Consider the following 24,569-nt stretch of genomic DNA (forward strand, 5'->3'; position numbering starts at 1 on the left):
AGCACATTCTCTATGTAAATTGACTTTATACCGACTAAAATAATTGTTAAACCTTAAGCTCTCTCCGAACGTTATTTCATCCTGCCTCCAAATCATTTTTTAAGGTATGTTTCTATTTTTGGTACAGTGATTGTCATTTAAAGGGCTACTCACTCATTTTAAGGTAAATACAGCACGGTATTTAATTGGTAACCATGCTGAGTTATTTGATCTTATAGATTTACAATGTTTTCTAAATTATACAGTCCTTGCTTTCATTATAAAAGATGGATCCTATTTAAAATATCCATCAGTCTCCATTATGCAGTTTTGCCTACATCCTTCTACAAGCGCTGCAATGAAGATTGAGGCTCTGAAGCAGGCTCTCCGTGTGGCCAGACCTAGCAAGCAAGCTTGCAGAACCTATTAAGGACTTGTGGTTGTGGGCTGCTATAGGCAGAGCACCGGCAAGCCTACGGTCTGCAAGTATGAAATCTGCTTCACATCCTGAAACGATTCCCTGCTTGCCCTTTTCCTGGAAAGACTTTGGGGTTAGAGACATTTTCTATGAAGATTCAGAGTTCATGGAGACGCTGGCTAAAGTATACAGCTTTTTTCATGTGGGAGTAGGGATGCCCTTTTCCCCCAGCTGCCCAGCGTCCAGGATCCCCAGCTGCCCAGCACTCCACTGCCTGGCATCCAGAGAGATCCACCTTCAGGCCCAGATATTGTGATGTCACGATTTCACTGTTTATTTCATTGGTACGTTTGACTGTCAAGGTTTCAGCCTCCAGGAAGAAACCCTAAATACAAAGGGAAGACATCATTGCACATAACAACTATAGTAGCACATGCTCAGATGCCCTCTAGGCCGCACACAGAAGCCTGTGAACATAGACATTCCGTGCATAGATGTGCCACGGAATGGTAGGCCTCAGATATATATATATATATATATCTTTTTTTTAAAGAGTAAAGAGAGCCTACTGTCAGCTGTCCAGCAGTCCAAATATTATTAAATTAAATTTCAGAATGGTAGACCTGAGGCCTACCATACCATATCAGGCCTGAGGCCTACCATTGTCATGTACACTGCCAGTATGTCCGCATATCTTCATATTCGTGCACAAACGCCACTATGTGGACATAAAGATGTGTTTATCACTTTTGCACCTCGTGCTTAACCTAGTAGAGTGTAGAGGCTGTATCGGCTGGTTTTATTTATGTAGACAACTTGATATTTTCATGATATCTTAGACATGCTTCTTCGATGTTTGAAAATGTTCTCCCTATATGTATGTTACATACATACAATACCCCCCCCCCCCCCCCCCTATAACCCATAATGTATTTCATGACATACAGTGGGTGAATAGTCAATGTATCTTTCATATTATTTTGATATTAAAGGATTGTTAATGAATGTTAAGCCCCGCCCCTACTTCTGCCTGATGTCTGGCGTTGCGAAAGCTTATGTAATGCCATGAATTGGCACAGGGGATGGCATAGAACTGTGTATAAAACTTAGCAACTGGACCAAGAATTTGGGATGGGGATTGGGCACAGAGAAGTGCAGTCATGAGGGCTTCTTTACACATACACCTGCTTTCATACCAGTACTTTATATTGTTCTCTTCTTTCTCTGCTTTGTCTTCCTCACCTTCCTCTTCTTGTGAGTTGCAGGCAAAGTTTAATCTCAACAGAATCTACAAGGCTGGGGACTTTATTCTGGGCGGTTTGTTTAATATGCACCTACACTGTGTCGACCCTGATCTGTCTTTCACCTCCAAGCCACAGGACCCCACTTGCGACACGTGAGTATCACAAATAAAAAAAGCAATCAAGAAAACAGGGAACATTTTTATGTATATTTCTACAAAAATATTTATTCAAGTTCACGGTGGCATTTTGTCTGTTAGTTTTAACATTCCAGGGTTCAAACGGGCCCAGACCATGGCCTTTGCTATTGCGGAGATAAACAGAAACCCCAGCCTACTACCCAATGTGACTCTTGGATATGGTCTCTATGATTCCTGTCATTCACTTGGAGTTGCATTTCGTGCAGCATTGTCAATGGTCAGTGGGAGAGAGGATCAGTTTCACCTGGGTGAGAGCTGTGTTGGGTCTCCTCCAGTGCTCGGTATTGTGGGTGATGATTCCTCAACCAATTCTATTGCCATATCTAGTATACTAGGCTTATACAGAGTGCCCATGGTAAGTGTCCTCTACTTGAACCAATATATGCTTAATTTTGGTTATTCTTTCAATTACAAATCTAAAAAGCAACTCGAAAGACATATAGAACATATTGCAGACAGAGCATGTGAGCAGAGTATAGATTTTGAAAGGAGCGTGAAGGAGACACCTGCTTTTCATAATGTAATGTAAAAATCCATGTCACCTATGAGCACAGTTAATTACATAACACATGTTTTGTGCCTTTTGCAGGTTAGTTACCATGCCATGTGCTCCTGTTTGAGTGACTGGAATCACTTCCCATCGTTCTTTAGAACAATCCCAAATTCTGCATCCCAGGTGAACTTCTGCAGACAAAGATTTGCTGGTATCAAGTAGTATGTCCTACACACTTGACATAAACATCGCTCTAGTGTAATCGATATTGCATATCACCTGTCATTTTCTTGTGTGAATTACTGCTGGAGCTGACAGTGTATCTTTTACCTGCATTCTTCATCCAATCAGATACGAGCTATGCTCCAGATTATGAGACGATTTGGGTGGACCTGGGTAGGACTGCTGTTTAATGATGATGCCTATGGCCACGATGCTGCCCGAATCTTCCAATCTGACCTGGTCCAGTCTGGTTTGGGGTGTCTGGCGTATGTGGAGGTTGTGCCCTGGGACGGTGACCCAGCTGAACTCCAGAGGATTGTCACTGTGATGAAGGCATCCACAGCTCGTGTTGTCTTTGAAATTGTATATGGGATCCATATGGTTAAACTCATGGAGGAGGTTAGGGTTATATGATACATGTTAATTTAAGGATTCATAATTATGAGGAATCAGAAATGAGTTATAGTGAAGTGAATTAAGATATCCATTTACATGGTCAGCAGCTGTCTATTTTTGTTATACTTTTATAAAAAAGAAAATAATAATAATATTGAGGTGATTTCTTCAAGTGACATTGATCTCAATACTTCGCACAATAAGCAAACAAATAATCATGGTTTGATTGTCACTCATAAGTTATATTGTCACGATGATATATTGCATTTGTCTTATTGATATGTTATAGGCTAGCAGTGCTCATTTGTCTTTAAAATGTGTATATTATGTAAGGGATAATATCAGCTTCGCCTCGGTGGTTAATCTCCCTGTCGGTGAATTATCTCCCGACAATGGCCACCTAGCTAGATATTATCCTGCTTATTACTTGGCTACCTAACATAATTAAATTAATAAATTGATCCAAAACGCAACAAAAAAAGTATTCCATAAGCTCCCGCTGGCTGTGTCTGACCAGCTGCAGGGCTGAAGGAAGTGAGTTGATAAAATAGAATCCATATTCGGTTACTGCTTTGTCTATTTCTCGTTCAAATGTTTTCAAAAACATTTTTGAGAGCAATGTTTAGCTGTAAATTACATTGTAATAAATTAATATATTTTGTTCACCAAAAATAAACAGGTGGCAAAGCAGAATGTTACAGGTCTGCAATGGATATCCGATGTGGGTTGGATGACAGCTAAAACACTCCAGACTCCTCACTTCATGCCTTATCTGAGAGTCCTTGGTCTTGCCGTCCATCGTGGAGAGATACCAGGTCTCAAGGATTTCTTCTTAAAAATTCATCTTGATAATGACCTTGACAACAGCCATGCAAATACCTTAGTGAGTAATTTGTCTCATGGTGTGGTTCAAATCATCAACTCCCAAAGGGTTAGGGAACACCAAAAGTGACAAAAATGTGCCAGAAACAACAAGCCAGGGACCTTCTCATTGACTTAACAAAAGCAAGCCAGTGACTTCTGTTGACTGGACAAAGTTATGTGGAGAACTTTCACTCAATGTTCTTGCATACTGGCGCACGGTGGCACGGTCGGTAGTGCTGTCGCCTCACAGCTAGAATGTCCTGGGTTCGATTCCCGCTGGGAACGCTGTGGGCTCCTCCGCGTCATCAGTGCCCATACCCTGGATGGAGCTGGCAAAAAGGGCTTTTCTTTGTGGAGTTTGCATGTTCTCCCCGTGTCGCCTATAGACCGATTCACAGAGGGTTTCCTGGGTGCGGCCATTACTGAGGGTGTACCATTGAGTACTGCAGCACTGATTAGCTACACCTGGCCTACGGAGCACCTGCTCCATGGATTACCCCTCAGTAATGGCCGCGCCCAGGGCACCCCTCTGTGAATCGGTCTATAGACCGATTCACAGAGGGTTTCCTGGGTGCGGCCATTACTGAGGTGTACCATTAAGCACAGCAGCACTGATTAGCTACACCTGGCCTACGGAGCACCTGCTCCATGGATTACCCCTCAGTAATGGCCGCGCCCAGGGCACCCCTCTGTGAATCGGTCTATAGGGTACGTACCCTCACAAAAAACATGCAGTAATCCTGGTCTCTATACTGCCTCCCCCTGGCCACCCGGGGCGCCTGCGGCCTGATGGAGGGGAAGGGAACTGGTTGGAATAACGTGTTCCTTCCACGCGCTACGTCCAACTGGAGAAACTCTAGTTGAAAAGAAGCGGCTTGGACTCCTCATGCATAGAAGGAGGCATGAGGTCAGTCCGTTGCTCTCCCCAGGTTGGCAGAGGGAGTGTAGCGCCCCAGATTACATTAGATAATTGACACTGGCTGGAAAAAGAAGTTACAAAATCGTGGGATTTTCTAGAAAACTTCATCAACCAAACAATCAACCAAACAAAAAGTGATGTCTTGTATTTTTCCAGGTGAGGCAGTTTTGGGAGCACACATTTCAGTGTAAATTTGAACCCCTTCCATCAGAGTGGGTGGATGCTGGTGGAGGGGTGTGTACTGGTCAAGAGGACCTAGCAACAGCAGAAACAACCCTTTTGGATGTGTCTGACCTCAGGACAGAGTATAATGTGTACAAGGCTGTGTATGCTCTGGCCCATGCCCTCCATGACATGTTGCAGTGTGTACCAGGAAGAGGGACTTTCAGTGGGCACAGCTGTGCCACTTTGCAGTCAATACAGCCATGGCAGGTAATATCAATCTTTTTTATTATTGTCTTAATAATCTTAACTAATCATTCCAGAGCCTCCTCAAAATGAGAGGCGATGATTGACAGGCAACCCCCCTCAACAGTGACATCTGCTGGCAAATTGTACATTTTTCATTGCAGCTCAAAAGGCTTCAAAACACACAGAGAAAACCCCAGACCACAGAAAATCCACTGAATGTTAAAGGTTCACGCTGCTTGGGTGTTATTGAGGTCATAAAACTTCAAATGTTTAACAGATATATATATATATGTTTCTAGTTGGATTCTAATTTACAATAATAATGCATATTTACATATATAGACCCCCCCCCCCCCACACACACACACACACACACACACACACCTTAATGAAAATGTTTAATAGAATTTTTTTTAAACTCATACCACATTTGACAGGCCCAATCACTGCAAGCCTCTATATCGATGTTGAGCACCCTACCCCACCCCAGGAACAGAAGACTGGGACCCAATAGGGCTCTTCATAATTTTGCTTATTACCATTTCTAGCTTGTGTATTACCTGGAAAAGATCAACTTCACCACATCAATTGGGGATCATGTAACATTTAATGAGAATGGTGATGCTTTACCAATCTATGATGTCATTAACTGGGTGTGGCTCCCTGATGGAAGCGCAAAGGTCAACAATGTAGGTGTGTTCAAGAAGTCAGCCTCAGGAGATGAAGAACTCATCCTCGATGAAGAGAGAATCTTCTGGAGCTTTGAATCCAAAAAGGTCTCCTTTTGTCAAATATCTAATGTTGAGCTCATCATGATGTGAATGTATTTGGTTTAGACAGAAATGAATCATTGTTACTTTCCTCTGTAGCCTCCTCGGTCAGTGTGCAGTGAGAGCTGTTCCCCTGGATCCCGTGTGGCCAGAAGGAAAGGGGAGCCTGTCTGCTGCTTTGACTGCATCACTTGCTCTGAGGGAACGATCACCAATGATACTGGTAGGAGTACATTATGTATAGCTAGGTATAATGGGTAAGGAAAATTCAACACTTGACTTCTTCGTTAACCTTGCCTTCTTTGTTAGACTCTACAGAGTGCATAAGTTGTCAAGAGGACTTCTGGTCCAGTCCCCAGCGTGAACACTGTGTCCCTAAGAGCATAGAGTTCCTCTCCTACCATGAGGCCCTGGGTATCTCCTTGACAATCATCTCATTGCTAGGCACACTTATCTCTGCCATTGTCCTGGGAATCTTCATCTATCATAGAAGCACACCCATGGTACGTGCCAACAATTCAGAACTCAGCTTCCTTCTCTTGTTGTCTCTCAAACTATGTTTTTTGTGTTCGCTTCTGTTTATCGGCCGTCCGAGGCTCTGGACTTGTCAGCTGAGACATGCAGCATTTGGTATCAGCTTTGTGCTGTGTGTCTCATGTATCCTGGTAAAGACATTGGTGGTGTTAGCTGTGTTCAAGGCCTCCACGCCTGGGGGTGCAGACATTATGAAGTGGTTTGGTACTATGCAGCAGAGAGGTACAGTTCTGGCTCTTACTGTTATCCAGGCAATAATCTGCATAACCTGGCTTGTATCTTCCTCTCCAACTACTTATAAAAACAAAAAATACCAACGTAATAAAATTGTCTTTGAGTGTGCAGTGGGATCAACAGTTGGTTTTGCAGTGTTATTAGGCTATATAGGTTTACTGGCACTCCTCAGCTTCTTCCTAGCATTCATGGCAAGGAATCTTCCAGACAACTTCAATGAAGCTAAGTTAATCACTTTCAGCATGTTGATCTTCTGTGCCGTGTGGATAGCCTTCATCCCAGCATATATCAGCTCTCCAGGAAAATATGCAGATGTAGTGGAGGTTTTTGCTATCTTAGCATCTAGTTTTGGGATTTTGGTGGCACTGTTTGGACCAAAGTGTTATATAATCCTTTTGAAACCTGAGAGAAACACTAAGAAGTCCATCATGGGTCGAGATGCCACCAAGACGTAGAAGCAGAAATTATATGACAATACATTTTCTTTGTGTATTTTACTTTGTGTATATGAATAATTTGATTGCTTATAACCTTGTTAACTAAACTAAAAGTACTAATCCAGTCAGAGATGCAACCGTATATTACCATCATTCATCGTTTATCATGAATAAACCTTGGTGAAATTGAATTACCCTTTTACCATTTTACACAGTGGTGCACTGACAACTACCTAGTTGAATGTGGACAAAACAAAACAACCCACACTGGACTTAACACACTCCTCATTAATGGTAAAACAGTATAACAGGTTGACAGTTCCACATATCTTGGACTCACTCTGGACAATAACTGATCAACATGTTACGTTCCGCAACATGTTTCTACACTATGTCCATGCCTAACAGAAACAAACGTTTCAGTATTCCCCGTATTGCTTCCAAGATCATCAGACTTCCTACACCTACACTCTCTGACATGAACAATAAGGCCATCACACAGTTAGCTCTTTCAATATCAAATGACACTGATCATCCCCCTGTATATATTTTCCAACGGCATGCATGTCATTTGGAAAAAGATAAAGAACCTTACCGTGGAAAAAGTTCCACTCTATAGTTTTGTAGTAATATCGACTATATGCCACCTTGGGAGTTTCACCCAAGGAATGATGTGCTGTAGGCCTATACAAATATTGTATCATAACTATGTAACCACACGTTATTAGTTTTTTAGTCACGGTATCAACAAAATTGTTTCCCTCAAACAAATCTTCAGCACCCTTGATCTTTTAATATTCTGGTCAAGTGAAAATTATAATAAACATGCAATTTGATAGAATACATTATTTGGTGCATGTGCAAAAAGTGTTTTTATTTTTATTTTATTTTTTAAGAAATAAAATATCAGGGTCAGTGACACTAGCGGTGACAGCAGTATGTGAGTCACAGCCTATGCCTCTGGCACAGGACCAAAGTTCCCAAGTAACCCACATGTCTTTAGAGGCCTATGATGCAACGGACCTGACAGGTTCCAGAGGGAACTGAGATGGAAAACATGAAAGGGTGGAGGATTAGACAGTTCAAGGTGTTTTTGTTGGCTGGTTAACATGGCTGATGCATGTGTGAGGGGAAAAAGGGTGAAGCCTACGGCATCTTCAGCTCCCAAATGACTTAGCCGAGTGATGTCATCTGGCAGCCAACTAAACAAGGCAACACACACGCACGCACACGCACAGTATATATATATAAATTATTTTGTACAAAGATTATTTTGTATTCTTTATATATTCTGAAAATACTATATTGTCCTTTTTTTAGCAGTCAAATGATCAATTTCGATGGTCAATACAGGAGATTCCTTACTGAGATGATGTCAGATATCAAAACATGCATGCGGGGTCTGCCTGGATCTATAATAACGCATCCGTCAATGGACAGCTAATCTCTGGCACCTTTGGCTTGATCGAAGCGAAACTGTGCCACATACTCCTTGGGTGCCAGAGCAGAACCTCTGTCCCAAAGTTTCACATGGGTCTGTTCGAGCGCCACCAAGACGCAGATCTTTGCAAAAAAATAAAGATTACTGCTACAGATTTTGTTCAAACATCACGCGAATTGGTACAAAGTATCTCTATAGTCATTGCAACAAACCGATTTGGTCCCTTATTGGCCGGTGGACAACACTGACATATGGTGGACTACACTGACATACATACCCAGCCGATCGGGGATGCACACGCGGGTTAGGCACACCAACGGACCGACATGCGGAAACAACGGTCGGACATGCGGAAACAACGGTCGGACATGCGCTGCTCCCGTGCTTGCGGTTAGGGTTAGGATTTCGTCAACTGGACCAATAGTATGCAGTACTTGCGCACTGTAGTTTGCGCAAGTACTAATATTGGGAGATGTGCGAACTGCAAAGAGATCCAGGGTATATTGGGAGAAGAATGCTGAAGATGAAACTGCCAGGTAAGAGAAGAGGGAGGCCAAAGAGGAAGTTTATGGATGCTGTGAGAGAGGACATGCAGTTGGCAGGAAAACATCAGTTAAATACAACTCAAATATGACTCTCATATTGTTGACTAGGTTGATCAGTTCTGAGACAACATTAAAGCTCAACACCCCTCTGTGTGAACAGCTCATGTAGCTTTGCTTCCAGGGCTGGATTAGTATCTTTTTTTTTGATTGATTGAAATCTTTATTAACAGTTTGTAGAATTTACAGTACATTTTAAGCACAAACTCAATACAAAGACTGTCAACTGTGAGTGGACGACCCAATTAAGCATTACACTTGTTTACAACAGGGTCCACATTGTTCAATTCATCAAAACATTTAAAGACATACAAACATTTAGAGACATACAAATAGACATTTCTCTGTAGGTAAAGAACAGAACAGGAATTCATCATATGGGAAGCAAAAAAGGGAAAAGATACTATATACAGTGAGGGAAAATGGGGTGGGGGGGTGGGGGGGATTCAGATTTTACAGAGGCCAGTTTCGAATTGCAGCCATCCGTAGGTGCCCTTTGAGAGCGGTTTTGAAGGAGTCAAGGGATTCACATGTCTTAATGACTGTTGGTAGGGCGTTCCACATTTTGGTGGCATAGGAGCGAAAAGAATTTAGTCCCTTGTTTGTGCCGAATCTGGGTTGTACATGGTTTGTTGCACTCCCTCTGGTGTTGTGGGTGTGGACTTCGTTTACATTAAGGAAGTATTTAGACAGGTACATGGGTATCTTGGTGGTGTATCGAATCTTGTGGACCAGACCCATTGCAAGATGCTGTACTCTGTCGTCGACCCTAAGCCATCCCAGCCTGTCAAAGTGGGCAGGGGTGAGGTGGGTTCGGGGGGTGAGGCCAAGTAGGAGCCTGACCAGTTTGTTTTGAGAGGTCTGGAGCCTTGTTTTAAGGGCCTTTGAGGTGCTGTGGTACCAAGAGGTGGATGCATAGTCAAAGAAACCTTGTACGAGGGCTCCTGTTAAGGTCTTCAAGGTGTTTTTGCTGACCAGTGAGGAGATCCTGTAAAGGAATCTTGTTCTTTGATTGACTTTTTTGATTACGTTGGTGGCCATTTTATCACCGGAAAGATTGGCCTCCAGGATGGAACCTAGGTAGGTAATTTCATCTTTTCGTGTGATAATATTGTCACCCACTCTAACCAAGAAGCCATCTGCCTTGCTGAGTTTACTATTTGATCCGAAGAGGATGGATTCAGTTTTTCCCAGGTGTAAGGATAGTTTGTTATCAGCGAGCCAGGTGCAGATTCTACCGAGTTCAGAGCTGAGGGTCTTTTCAACCTGCAGTTTGTTCCTGTCCGAGACCAGCAGTGCTGAGTCATCTGCGAACAGGAACAAGTTGCAGTCACAAGCTGAAGTCATGTCGTTAACATAAATTAGGAACAGTAAAGGCCCTAGTATGCTTCCTTGTGGGACGCCACAGCTCACTGGGAGGGGAGGGGACAGTGTTCCGTTCACCTCCACCATCTGTTCTCTCCCCTCCAGGTAGGATTGCATCCAGCTCACTGATGTGCTATCAAAACCAATAGCTTTAAGCTTGTTAACCAGTATGGAGTGGTTCACGGTGTCAAAAGCCTTTTGGAGGTCCAGCATGACCATGCCGCAGTATTTTCCAGCATCCACCTCGTGTTTGATGTGGTCGCTCAAATAGAGGAGGCATGTGTCAGTGGAGTGGGATGTTCTGAAACCAGATTGGAACTCGTACAGCAATTTATTAGTGGCAAGATACTTTTCAACCTGTTCATAGACTATTTTTTCCATCACTTTCGAGATGGAGCTTAGAATAGAAATAGGGCGGTAGTTGCCGGGTTCTAATTTACTCCCTTTTTTGTACAAGGGGGTTACTTTGGCCAGTTTAAAATCTTGGGGGACCTGTCCCTGTTTGATGGAGAGATATATGGGTGATGACTGGAGCTATGGAAAAGGCTGAGTCTCTGAGAAATTTGGAGGGAATATTGTCATGGCCAGTGGCCTTGTGGGGTTGGAGGGCACTCAGTTTTTTAAGTACCTCCTCGGTTGTTACCATTGCCATTTTAAAATCATCTTTACAAACACCAAGGTTTTTGTAGAAGGCTGTGATGTGCTCTACACCAAAACGCCCAGAGTGGGAGGGCAGTTTGCTAACCAGCTTTGTTGCAATGTTTGTAAAGAAGATGTTCAAGTGGTTGGCTACATCGAGTTTGTCAGTGATGAGGGTGTTATTCGATTTGATGTTTATGTTAGTAAACCTGGTTTTTAGTTTCCGACCACAGCCTAGTTGGTTGTTTAGTAACTTCCATAGCTCCCGAGGATTGTTTTTGATTTCCTCGGCTTTATCATTGATAAAGTTACATTTGGCTGATTTGGTCATGGCAATTACACCGTTTCTTAGCTTGTTACACTGGGCTTTTAGGTTGCACAGTTTGGTTTGGAGATCACTGTCGAAGCGCTTGCACTTGGCTAGTTTGGACTTGCATTTAAGAAGTTCAGAGCATTTGTTGTCTCTGGCTTTCATTGCAGTCAGTATGTCCGAATTCATCCATGGCTCCGAGCGGGTTTTGACCCTGACGGTTCTCAAAGGAGCCATGATGTTTAGTACTGATGTAAATTTGGTTTTAAAGCCAAGCCATGCTTCTTCGACTAGTGAGCTCCTGAGCACATCGGACCAATCCAGACTCTCCAGTTCAAGGTTAAAGGCCTCACTAGAGTAGGTTTTGAGAGTAGGTTTTGAGGTCCCTAGATATGACTGTTTTGTGACAGTCTTTCAGCCCCTTCACCACCTGACATGCCCAAAGAAAGTACTCCTGGACCCGCTCAGCTGTCCATCCTGTGGGCACGCAGCGGTTGAGGTCCCTCAGGTTGTAAAGTTTGTCAGCAAGTTTGACCAGTTTTGCCTGGTGACTGCAGTGGCGCGCATGTTCCACCTGCAGACGTTTTCTCTCCTGCTTGGGGAGGGATTTGTCATCTGTTACCTCCTGTACAATGCCTGCCACTGTTTTTCCAAACGCTGCATCCAGCTCTGCTATGCTGGTGTCTGTGTCCTCCACGGTATCATGAAGTAAAGCGGCCTGCAGAACCTCAATGTCTGTGACACCGCCTTCATGGCTCAGGATTCTTGCTACTCCGATTGGATGGTTTATGTACGGGGTTCCTTCTGGGTCTTTACGTCGTTGCTTGCGGTGCTTTTCTGCCGCAAAATTAATGGTTTCCAGTAATATAACTGACTCTGTGTTCATTTGTGAGGAATGAAAACACGATTATGACACGATTACGACTGCTCTACCAGATGAGTGTTGGAGGCAAGACGGACTGTTGCCAAGAGTTTTCCCCTTTAATGTTCCAATCACCCGCTTGTGACTGGACAACCTGTGAGAAAGATTCAAGCGGTTTGTGAAGTGAAATGTTCTTTATCTCTATCTCGATCCCTTTAATGCCCATATATGGATATCTGTCTGTCTATCTTTGTGTATGTCATGTGTCCCTGTGGAGATCTGTGATGTCATCAATATGAGATAATATTACTGTCATAGACTGGCACTTGTGTTGCCTTGGGCCTTGACAACTTGGGCCACAAAAAATCCAGACGGTTGGTTGGGTCTGATACAGCATAGTCAACGCCAAACATTTGTCATAAACCTTACTTCTTCAGAAAAACAATTCCTTGGAAATCCTGCAGTGGTAATGCGTGTGGTGGCATCTTCCTGTGCCGTTGCTGAAAAGGCTGGCTCCATTGTGAGGAAGGTCCTCCACAGTGGAGAGCTTGGTATTGTGCAAAGACACTGGCCGACAGACTGGGCCAGCAGACCATCTGTGCCTCACTGTGTATATTCTTCGTCAACAACACCATCATTGGGGAGGAGAACCTTCCAGATAAGGAGGTATCGGAAGACCTTATTGAAAATGGCCATGCAGTCGGTTTCTTCGACTGCATGCACCTCTTGGTCCCACAGCACCTCAAAGGCCCTTAAAACAAGGCTCCAGAATTCCCAAAACAAACTGGTCAGACTCAGAGTACTACTTGGCCTCACTCCCCGAACTCACCTCACCCCTGCCCATTTTGATAGGCTGGAATGGCTTAGGGTTGATGACAGAGTACAGCCTCTTGAAATGGATCTGGTCTACAAGATTCGCTACACCACCAAGATTCTCATGTACCTGTCTAAATACGTCCTTAATACGTTGACAAAGTTCACAGTTCACAACACCAGAGGGAGTTCAACAAACCACGTGCAACCCAGATTCGGCTCAAACAAGGGATTAAATTAATTTCACCCTATGCCACTAAAATGTGGAACGCCCTACCAACAGCCATTAAGACATGTGAATCCCTTAACTCCTTCATAATCTCCCCTATACTGTACTATACTTTCTTTATCTGATGATATCCTGTTTTTCTTTTTTATAGAAGTGTATATTTGTATGTCTAGCACATTGTTCATTATGGGCAGAGAGGTGAAAGAAATGTAGAGAACATTTTATTGAAGTGTGATATATACAGAGGAAAAAGCACATCAGGACGGGAAGGGGATATTGGGAATTCTTGGAGTTGGAGCAGAGGGCAATGGTGGCGAGGATGGAGCAGAGGGCAATGGTGGTGAGGATGGAGCAGAGGGCAATGGTGGTGAGGATGGAGCAGAGGGCAATGGTGGTGAGGATGGCACAGTTTAAGACTTTAAGGCCCTCATTTATCAACCGTGCGTACGCCAAAATATGGGCGCACGCCGAAATTACCGACATTTTCGGCATTTAACATTTCCGGCAAAGCTTGAAATTGAACGTGACAACGATCAAAAGTCACGTCTGCTCGGCAGCTGTCGTACGCTTTGTCCTCACCTGTTTTTCTGTCTTAGAACAGCGGAGCAGCATTGTTTGACCAGCTGAGAGGCTGTCACAGGCATCTAAGCATATGTTTTCACTCCTAAAATGTTAATATAAAACGGTATGTGTATGTAAAAAACAAAAGAGAGATTTCCAACTTTACAAGTAATTAAAATCGCGCAATTAAAAACAATATAACATGTTTACAATGTATTAGTTTGTGCTTAATCAAACAGTGCTTTACTGGCCTTGTTATGCGAGCGCACTTGTGAGATGATTTTGGAGCGCATGCGGTGATGCGGCATATGTGATTATGATATTATTATTTTTTTTAAAGGCATAAATGGACTGCACGCCTTTATTTCCAAGTGACAATGACAAGCATACAGCTTGCCTATTTGTAGTAAGTACTAGCAGGCTATAGGCGTAAGGGGCTTAATCATTCACCATTTAAATAAGTGCTTAGACAGGTTTTGACAGTTTTGACAGTTCAGATAAAAGCGTGATCATTTTCGGGGGTCGCGGCGTGCGTCGCCAACACATACCAGCACACATGCAAGCAAGCCTTCATCCATATGTTTATGATTCGTTCATCAATGATCAAATCACTACATAAACGTTGATTATGACTGCCTTGATGACATGATAGCCTATCTCTCATGCAGGCATCACTGACACTCACCCACAGGACTTTAATATCACAGCAGTGCGCAGTATCACGCCTTCGCCCGTTCGCCGTGCACTGCGCACGAATGGGTAAAATTAATATAGGCCAGCCCAAACGTATTCCATTCATGGCGATGTGATGTCGATGTGTCATGTAGGTGCGTGCGTGGACATGACAGCAAGGCAAGCGAGGTGAGAGGGAAACAGACAGGGTAGGCCTACAACTTTATTTAATTCATGCAGGTGTTCGTTGTTTATTTATTTAACAACACACCAGTTAGTTGGGCTTGCAAGTTGCGTGTGCGTCTGTGTGTGTGTGTGTGTGTGTGTGTGTGTGTGTGTGTGTGTGTGTGTGTGTGTGTGTGTGTGTGTGTGTGTGTGTATGAGAGAGGGGGGTGAGGCGGGCAGAAAGGCACGGTAACCATGGTTTCCAGATCGTATAGCAGTGGTTCAGGTCGCAAAAACGAGGACGAGGCTTGATTTCTTAGGGCGTGCCAGATCAAATTCAGCCGTGACATTTATTAACGTGAGAACAAAATTAAGGAAGGATCAGCTGTTTGCGATCACTTTATAAATGCCGTGGCGACGTGGGTGTACTACGAAACCTGCACTCGAATCTGTGGCAGATTTTACACTCGATTGATAAATGAGGGCCTAAGTTTTTATACGACACAAATTTGAGTAGCAGAATGAAAGAAAGGCTCATCGCTGGGAAAGATTACATGATGGTATACACACTATTGTACAATAGGTGCAGTGGTGGAAAAGTAGGCTACTCAATTGTTTTACTTAAGTAAAAGTACCAATACTGCAATTTAGAAGTACTTCGTTACAAGTAAAAGTATGGAATTGAAAATGTATTTGAGTAAAAGTACAAAAGTATCAGCATCAAAATTTACTTTATTAAAACAAGTAAAAGTTTTCATATTGCAGAATGTCCCATTTCACAAGTTCAAAATGTGTACAAAATCTATTGAAACGCATTGTGAGCTTGTAGATCGGCTATTTTCAAATGGCCGAAATGTATAGGGTTAATGTATGTTTTCTAATCAAAATTAAAATAGCCAAAGTAACTATAGTAACTAGAAAAGTGTGGTTGCCGCACTTGCTTACATAGGCCCCTCCCACTAATATTGCCAGTCAATTACAATGTCATGTCACCCCTCAGCACGCCAAGCACTTACTTCCCAAGTCAGGTATAATAATACTTGCTGTGGTACAATGGTTAATATAGCTGCAAGCAGTGATAAGACGGGACCAAGCAATAAGACAAATCACACCTGTGTGAAGTCATTGCTATGGGGTGATCAGCCAATCACAAGCCAATGGTTGTGTTCACACAAACCCGGAAAGCTGGGCATAGGAGGAGCTAGGGCCCCTCAAAAATGACAACTTTCTATTGATTTTTCTATTCTTATTAGGATGAAAATCTGGACTGGATCCATTTATCCGGATCCTGATCTTCAAATAGTAAAAAACAGTACTGGGTTTGCTGATGTTCTATATTGACAGTTTTCATTCCGATCACCACCTGGCCCTCTGGATCCCAGACATCTGGTTGTGGTCGGCTAGGTGACGGAAGACGATGCGGCTGAGTCGCCACCTGCACTTGACCCCCCGGGGTCGGGAGGTCAACACGCATCGGTTCCGTATTCGGACGGGGCAGCTGTCTCTGGGTAGCGCACCGATTTCTTTGTTTGCCACTTCTTGAAGCTCTTTGGGCAGGATGGTGTTCTTCCTCAATGCATTGATTCGCAGCCTCTCATCTGCATATTCAAATGCCATCTGTCGTCTCTTGACATCCCTTAGCATTCTCCAGTCGACATAGTAACCCCTAGCCTGCTCCTTCACAGCCCAGCAGCTCTGCAGCACCTGTTTTGGTGCACAAAATTTGGAATTAACGGCATTTAGCACCAAACATGCTATCCAGCTGTAGGTCACCATTTTGGATTCATGTTTCTGTAATGTCCTGAAAATACTTGGATCATCCGCAAATTAATTGTATGTATCAGAGTGCTCAGAGTGCTCAGTTTCTCAGAGCCATAAACTATTTATGAATGCATCCCAACTCAGACCCACCTTTCCGATGTGCCTCCATATGTGGGCAAGTGACTGACATCTTCAATAATTATGGTCATCAACATGACATCAGAGAAACGCTAAGAAGCCAAAACGTTATTAGATCCGGTCTTGGTTTATAGCTAGAAGTAATTCTGACCTGGAGTTTTGGATTTTTTTAAATGTTTTTTTCTTTTTTTATACACACTTTTTAGTGTATATGCTTGTGGCCGGGAAATGAGCTCTGCTGGTCATGTGACCTGGCTGTATAGCAGCACTGGTGCTGTTATCAGACCAGGCAATCAAATGGGAGGGGTGGTGTTGTAAACGAACACACACACACACACACACACACACACACACACACACACACACACACACACACACACACACACACACACACACACACACACACACACACACACACACACACACACACACACACACACACACGTACACACACACACACACACACACACACACACACACATACACACACACACACACACACACACACACACACACACACACACACACACACACACACACACACACACACACACACACACACACACACACACACACACGTATACACACACACACACACACACACACACACACACACACACACACACACACACACACACACAGCTCATTCTTTTGTCATCACTTCCAATTTCATTTCACAACACATCATTCATGGTTCCACCAGAGGGAACCAAAGTCATTGATTTGTGCAAGCCAGCAGACAATAGCAAAATGAAACAAAACACAGTTTCACTAATTAACACACACATAAAGAAAGGATCTGGTATATTGTGTATTTATTATTATTGTCTCCACCAGGCCGAAGGCATGGGGGGAGAGTATGTTTTGCACTCCGTCCGTCCGTCCGTGTGTCCGTCCGTGTGTGTGTCCGTGAGCAGCTAATCTCCGGCACCGTTAACCCGGTCGATGCCAAATTTTGCACACACACTCCCTGGATGCCAACGATGAACCTCTGCCCCAAAATTTCCAGAACGGCCTGTTATAGCGCCACCAGGAGGCCGCTTTGTGCAAAACAAGTTTTTGCACAGTACACCGATGCCAGATTTTGCACACACACTCCCTGGATGCCAACGATGAACCTCTGCCCCAAAATTTCCAGAACGGCCTGTTATAGCGCCACCTTTGTGCAAAACAAGTTTTTGCACAGTACACCTACAGATTTTGTCCAAACATCGCGCAAATTGGTACACAGTCTCTCTAGAGCCATTCAACGAAACGGGTCTTTCAGATTTCTCAGACTCCATCCTGATTGGTTAAGATTGGCTTCCAAAGTTCACAGGAGTGCTCAGTTTCAAACAAAATGCTGCAAATCATGAACACATCGCGTGATTTCCGTGAAATTGTGCACGCACATTCCCACTAGGCCGAGGAAGAAATGCCACATGAACAATTTCAACTCAGCCTCAAGGTGGCGCTATAACTGGCCGAAAAGTGTTTTTACCTCTAATTTACTTTTGTTGCCCTTTTATCCAACCACCAGATGAAGGCAAGCTGCAATGTCCTACATTCCTATCCTGGTGGAGACCTGTGCCCAGAAGGGCACTTTTTCTAGTTAATTATAATATCATAACAATGTATCCTACTTGGTTACTGTCCACCACTGGTAAGGCATGTGTTCAAATGGAGCAAACTAAATGCAGCTTATGCTAGCAAAATGCAATGTGTGCCATTCCAGTGACACAAAACGAGTGTGCTATGGCTGCAGAGGAGATGAGAGGAAGGGAAGCCACACTGTGTGTCATATAGGCTCAATGTCAGTTTCACACATTCAGTAGATCCCGTGATCTTTTGTGGTTAAATATAATTTATTGGGGTCTAGTAGGACTATATAGCGTGTCGTTTTTCGTGATTTTGGATTATTTGGAAAAAATAAAATCATGAAAAAACGACATACTGTTTTGCATTCTCTATGGCAATAGCACAAACTTTGGCATGCTACTACATACTTAAACCTACCAACCCCATTCTAGTCTACTTAGGTTCATCTTACGGTGGACGTTTGCCTGAAAAGGAATCTTTGAAAGGTGTCATAGTTTTAGAAATATAGTGCTTTCAAATTTGAGACTTTTAACATGGGGCTCAATGGCAGATTTTGGCGTCAAAAAATCACTTTCACCTAGAAACTTTTTATTATTCAGCTTACTGTGGAGACACATGCTGGAACTTTTTACTTTGAAATGTTTTGTAGTTTCTGAGTTATTTAACTTAAACGCCCAATGCATTCTCTATGGCAATAGCACAAACTTTGGCATGCTACTAGTCCTACATACTTAAACCCACCAACCCCATAGCCTACTTAGGTTCATCTTACTGTGGACATGTTTGCCTGAAAAGGAATCTTTGAAAGGTGTCATAGTTCTTTCTGCCTGCCTGTCTGTCTGTCTATTTATTTATTACTAAAGCAAAATGAGAATAAATGGACTTCCTATACTTTTCTCAAACCAAATGTGTGCACCTCAACTGCCCTCCATACCTGAAACAGTCACTGGTAGGCTACTATATACATCTCCATACCCACTTAGAAATACTCACCATCCCTACTTTGCTATTCCCAGAAGAATATTCTCTGTATCCGGACGCAGGTCATTCCATTACAAAGCCCCATTTGACTGGAACAACCTTCCCCTTTCTCTCAGATCTGTGACCTCTCCCGGCCGCTTCAGGACTTCTCTGTATTCACACCTCAAAACAACCTGTTCAACCTGTTCATGCTACTAACACTGCCCGTACTCCCTGTTCCAAATCACTGTACTGTACTAGTCTCAATATGCCTGTCCAAAAAGAGTTGGGGGATGGGGGAGTGGGTGGGAGAGGATGAGCAAGCTAACTGTATCTGTACATGTCTGTATTGTCTATTGTGCACTGTCTATCTGTGTAACTGCACTGTACTGCATGTAAATGTTTTTCCCTGTATACGGGACCCCCTCTAAAATGACATGCTGCATCTCAAGGGGCTATCCTTTCAATAAATTCTGACCAAATTCTGACAACAGATTATAATATAGGCTATGTTTACATCTCTCTTCGTCTTCTTTTATGGTTCTTTAATCAATAAAATGTTTATAATTTATTCATAATAATTTAATTGAAGATATTAAACGTTTTTGAGTGCATGCAGGCTCCCTACTTCCAACTGTTCCAAGTTCCACCAGCTCTGTGTGTGTGTGTGTGTGTGTGTGTGTGTGTGTGTGTGTGTGTGTGCGCGAGTGTGCGTGTGTGTGTGTGTGTGTGCGTGCGTGCGTGCATGCGTGCGTGCGTGCGCGCATGCGTGCGGCTTGTAAATCCACACAGCTGTGACCCATTCACTCTGATGGCCCTGGGCCAATGACCGACGGACTTTCCAATTACTAGTTCAACATGGATGCAGGCGGGGCTTTAGATTTAAAATGGAGCCACATGCCGTGTTACAGCAGAGTGTTTTGGTGCTGCTAAAGGTAAGGTTTTGTTTGAGATTGAGAACCACAAGGTTTTCAGCCAACATTAACGCTGTTATTGTGTAAACATTTGTGCTTTTATACACTGACACCACATAAGACAGTCACATAGCATGCCAAAGTTTGTGCTATTGCCATATAGAATGCATTGGGCGTTTTCAGTTAAATAACTCAGAAACTATAAAACATTTCAAAGTAAAAAGTTCCAGCATGTGTCTCCACAGTAAGCTGAATAATAAAAAAATAAAAATCGCCAGGCAATTACAGGAGAAATGCAGAGAGCACAAACAAGACCTGTACATGGCTTTCATCGACCTATCGAAGGCTTTCGATACAGTAGACAGAAAGCTACTCTGGGCCATACTTAGCCGGTTTGGGGTCCCATCCAAATTCCTCTCCATCCTCCAGCAGTTTCATGATGGCATGCAAGCCAGGGTTCGAATAGGTGGACAACAGTCTGACCCCCTTCGATGTCAAGTGAAGCAAGGATGCGTCCTAGCCCCGGTGATCTTCAATATTTTCCTCACAGCAGTTACACTCATTTCCCACAAACGCCTGAGGAACACGGATGGAGTCAAATCTGCGAACTCCAGTATGCAGATGACTGCACGTTGATTGCGCACTCCCCCGAGTCCCTTCAGCATGCCTTCAATGTGGTAGCTGCCACCTACAGAGATGTTGGTCTTCAGATCAACATCAGGAAAACACAAATAGTCCACCAACCAAGCCCCACACACACTCCCACACCGGTCTTTCACATAGACAACACCCCTCTGGAAACGGTACCACACTTCAAGTACCTTGGCAGTATCCTCTCAGACAGTTGCAACGTTGACGCAGACATTCAATCGCGCATCAATTTAGCCTCCGCCGCGTTTGGTCGCCTAAGATCACGGGTCTTCACCAGTGTTGGGCGCGTTACTTTAAAAAAGTAATTAGTTATAGTTACTAGTTACTTCTCCAAAAAAGTAACTGAGTTAGTAACTGAATTACTCTATTGTAAAAGTAACTAGTTACTAGGAAAAGTAACTATTTGCGTAAAACAGTTGTAATATGTCTAAGAATTTGGATTGTTTTTGGGAGCAGGTTTCACAAGGTGCATAGAGTAGAACAGCATAGACAGGTACTTACAAGTTACAACTTACACATAAGACATAATAACCTTTTGCCATGAGGGAGAAATAAACTTCAACTTCAATATATGTATTGCACTTCAATATAATATTTATTGAACCTCAACAGTAAACCAGGTGTAATTAATTACACCAGTGGCTCTCAAACTTTTTGGACCTCAAAAGTCCAACAACTTCAGACAAGACAACTGGTAGACAATACTGTCTAATTAAAGACACAAATTGGCTCAGAACTTAGACAACTGGTCAGTGGTCAGTCACTCACACACACACACACACACACACACACACACACACACACACACACACACACACACACACACACACACACACACACACACACACACACACACACACACACGAGAGGCCCTCCCCTGCATCTCTCTCTCTCTCTCTCTCTCTCCTGCAAGCACGCATGCAGTCAGGCTGTCAACATTAGCTTTAGCATTAGCATGGTCTGTGTAGCATCAAGCTTTCACAACTGACTGCTATGTTTGTTTTATTCTAACCGTGTGAAGCCCAAAACACACCGGCTCCGTCCGCCTGGAAAATAGAACTGGTTCTATCGGCGCGCCAGGCGACGCGGCACGACGGAGCCGGTGTGTGTTGGGCTTCACACGGTTAGAATAAAACCGCCCACCACACACCGGCTGCGTCCCCCGCGCGTCGCCGGACACAGCCGCCTCCATTATTTTCAATGAACTTATCGCACACCGGCTGCGTCCGACGCACGCTGGCGCGCGGTCACGCCTCGCCTGCCGCGCCGATGCACCGCTGTTCTATTTTCCAGGCGTTGCCGCGCGGCCTCCACCCGGCTATCCGTGAGCGTGGCAATGGAATATAGTCAACAAAACTCCCCAGCCGATGGTAGCGCGCCGCGTCCTGTTGGTGTTGCCGTGCGGCTATGGCGCGCGGCAATACTGTGCCGCGGCGGTACGAGCGGCGGTCGCAGACGGTGTGTGTCGGGCTTCACAGACACACACACACTGTCAGCCGGCCCGTGGTAACAGAAAGAAAAAATAACGACGTTAGGTAGCGCCGTTTGTTTAAACGCCGTTATACCCAACACTGGCTATAACCCATCGTTTTTTATATATTTTTTATTTTTTTCAAATCCTCAAAAATGATGAAAAACAGTGTGCTATAGTATGCTGTACGATATGGGGTATAGCCCATGGTCCAAAATGATGAAAAACGAGGATATTTATTTTTCTTCAAATATTCAAAAAACATGGGCTATAACCCATCGTTTTTTTTATTTTTTCATTTTTTTCAAATCCTCAAAAATGATGAAAAACGACGTGCTATAGTATGACGTACGATATGGGCTATAGCCCATGGTCCAAAATAAAGAAAAACGAGGATAAAAAAAATAATCTAAAATTCAAAACCCATCGTTTTTTTTTCATTTTTTTCATTTTTTTCAAATCCTCAAAAATGATGAAAAACGGCGTGCTATAGTATGCCGTACGATATGGGCTATAGCCCATGGTCCAAAATGATGAAAAACGAGGATAATCTTTTTTTCAAAAATTCAAAAAACGATGGGCTATATAACCCATCGTTTTTTTCATTTTTTCATTTTTTTCAAATCCTCAAAAATGATGAAAAACGGCGTGCTATAGTATGCCGTACGATATGGGCTATAGCCCATGGTCCAAAATGATGAAAAACGAGGATAAAAAAATAAAATCACAAATTCAAAAAACATGGGCTATAACCCATCGTTTTTTTCATTTTTTTCAAATCCTCAAAAATGATGAAAAACGGCGTGCTATAGTATGGGCTATAGCCCATGGTCCAAAATGATGAAAAACGAGGATAATTCTTTTTTCAAAAATTCAAAAAACGATGGGCTATAACCCATCGTTTTTTTATTTTTTTCAAATCCTCAAAAATGATGAAAAACAGTGTGCTATAGTATGCTGTACGATATGGGCTATAGCCCATGGTCCAAAATGATGAAAAAAGAGGATATTTCTTTTTCTTCAAAAATTCAAAAAACATGGGCTATAACCCATCGTTTTTTTCATTTTTTTCAAATCCTCAAAAATGATGAAAAACGACGTGCTATAGTATGACGTACGATATGGGCTATAGCCCATGGTCCAAAATAAAGAAAAACGAGGATAAAAAAAAAATCTAAAATTTAAAACCCATCGTCTTTTTTCATTTTTTTCAAATCCTCAAAAATGATGAAAAACGGCGTGCTATAGTATGCCGTACGATATGGGCTATAGCCCATGGTCCAAAATGATGAAAAACGAGGATAAAAAAATAAAATCAAAAATTAAAAAAACATGGGCTATAACCCATCGTTTTTTTTATTTTTTTCAAATCCTCAAAAATGATGAAAAACGGCGTGCTATAGTATGGGCTATAGCCCATGGTCCAAAATGATGAAAAACGAGGATAATTCTTTTTTCAAAAAATCAAAAAACGATGGGCTATAACCCATCGTTTTTTTTATTTTTTTCATTTTTTTCAAATCCTCAAAAACGATGAAAAACGGCGTGCTATAGTATGCCGTACGATATGGGCTATAGCCCATGGTCCAAAATGATGAAAAACGAGGATAAAAAAAAAAATCTAAAATTCAAAAAACATGGGCTATAACCCATCATTAAAAAAAAAAAAATCAAATCCTCAAAAATGATGAAAAACGGCATGCTATAGTATGCCGTACGATATGGGCTAGCCCATGGTCCAAAATGATGAAAAACGAGGATTTTATTTTTTTCAAAAATTCAAAAAAATGGGCTATAACCATAGAGTTATATACTCTAAGGCTATAACCCATCGTTTTTTTCATTTTTTCCAAATCCTCAAAAATGATGAAAAACGGCGTATTATAGTATGCCGTATGATATGGGCTATAGCCCATGGTCCAAAATGATGAAAAACGAGGATAAAAAAAAATATCAAAAATTCAAAAAACATGGGATATAACCAGGGGGGCAGTCAGCCAGATATTTCGTGAAGCCTCATTTGAAATCGGTAGTTCATATAATGGCCTGTTGTGGCGCTGGACTGGACCCAAAAAGCCCCATAGCTCCATAGAGGCCCATGTATTTTGGCCCAACTTCACCTAGACTGTATTACCTTAATAAACATGGTCATGAATACTTTCTTCTTCCAGTCACTAGTTTAAAGTCTCATTTCTAATGTCATAATATTCTTTTTGGAAAATTATGGTCCCATTAATTAAAAAAATGACCATAAAGAAAAAAAAACATCGCGTATGTTCTGAGGGGCGTGGCTACCGTTACAGTCTATGATCGGGATTC

At 42.8% G+C, this 24,569-nt stretch overlaps 3 protein-coding genes across 3 annotated transcripts; 1 reads left to right on the plus strand and 2 right to left on the minus strand.

The window, feature by feature from the left end:
* Positions 1–337: 337 nt before the first annotated feature.
* LOC310857138 (extracellular calcium-sensing receptor-like) lies at positions 338–7,136 on the plus strand (the record flags this gene model as incomplete). The annotated part of the gene is made up of 10 exons (XM_083762749.1): positions 338–368; positions 523–581; positions 1,663–1,793; positions 1,899–2,055; positions 2,428–2,514; positions 2,683–2,952; positions 4,889–5,164; positions 5,692–5,919; positions 6,013–6,136; positions 6,223–7,136. 10 exons carry the CDS (start codon positions 338–340, stop codon positions 7,134–7,136), a joined length of 2,277 nt encoding a protein of 758 aa, XP_083618875.1.
* Positions 7,137–9,234: 2,098 nt separating this feature from the next.
* On the minus strand, positions 9,235–12,361 carry LOC310857725 (guanosine-3',5'-bis(diphosphate) 3'-pyrophosphohydrolase MESH1-like; the record flags this gene model as incomplete). Its single annotated transcript, XM_083763560.1, has 2 exons — positions 9,235–9,299; positions 11,884–12,361. The coding sequence occupies 2 exons, from the start codon at positions 12,359–12,361 to the stop codon at positions 9,235–9,237; spliced, it is 543 nt and encodes a 180-aa protein (XP_083619686.1).
* Positions 12,362–16,133: 3,772 nt separating this feature from the next.
* LOC310857139 (small ribosomal subunit protein uS14m-like) lies at positions 16,134–16,553 on the minus strand (the record flags this gene model as incomplete). The annotated part of the gene is made up of 1 exon (XM_083762750.1): positions 16,134–16,553. The coding sequence occupies one exon, from the start codon at positions 16,551–16,553 to the stop codon at positions 16,134–16,136; it is 420 nt and encodes a 139-aa protein (XP_083618876.1).
* Between the last annotated feature and the right edge of the window lie 8,016 nt (positions 16,554–24,569).

Source organism: Protomyctophum parallelum (genome assembly GCF_964188405.1).
Source record: "Protomyctophum parallelum genome assembly, chromosome: 4".
Classification (NCBI taxonomy): Eukaryota; Metazoa; Chordata; class Actinopteri; order Myctophiformes; family Myctophidae; genus Protomyctophum; species Protomyctophum parallelum.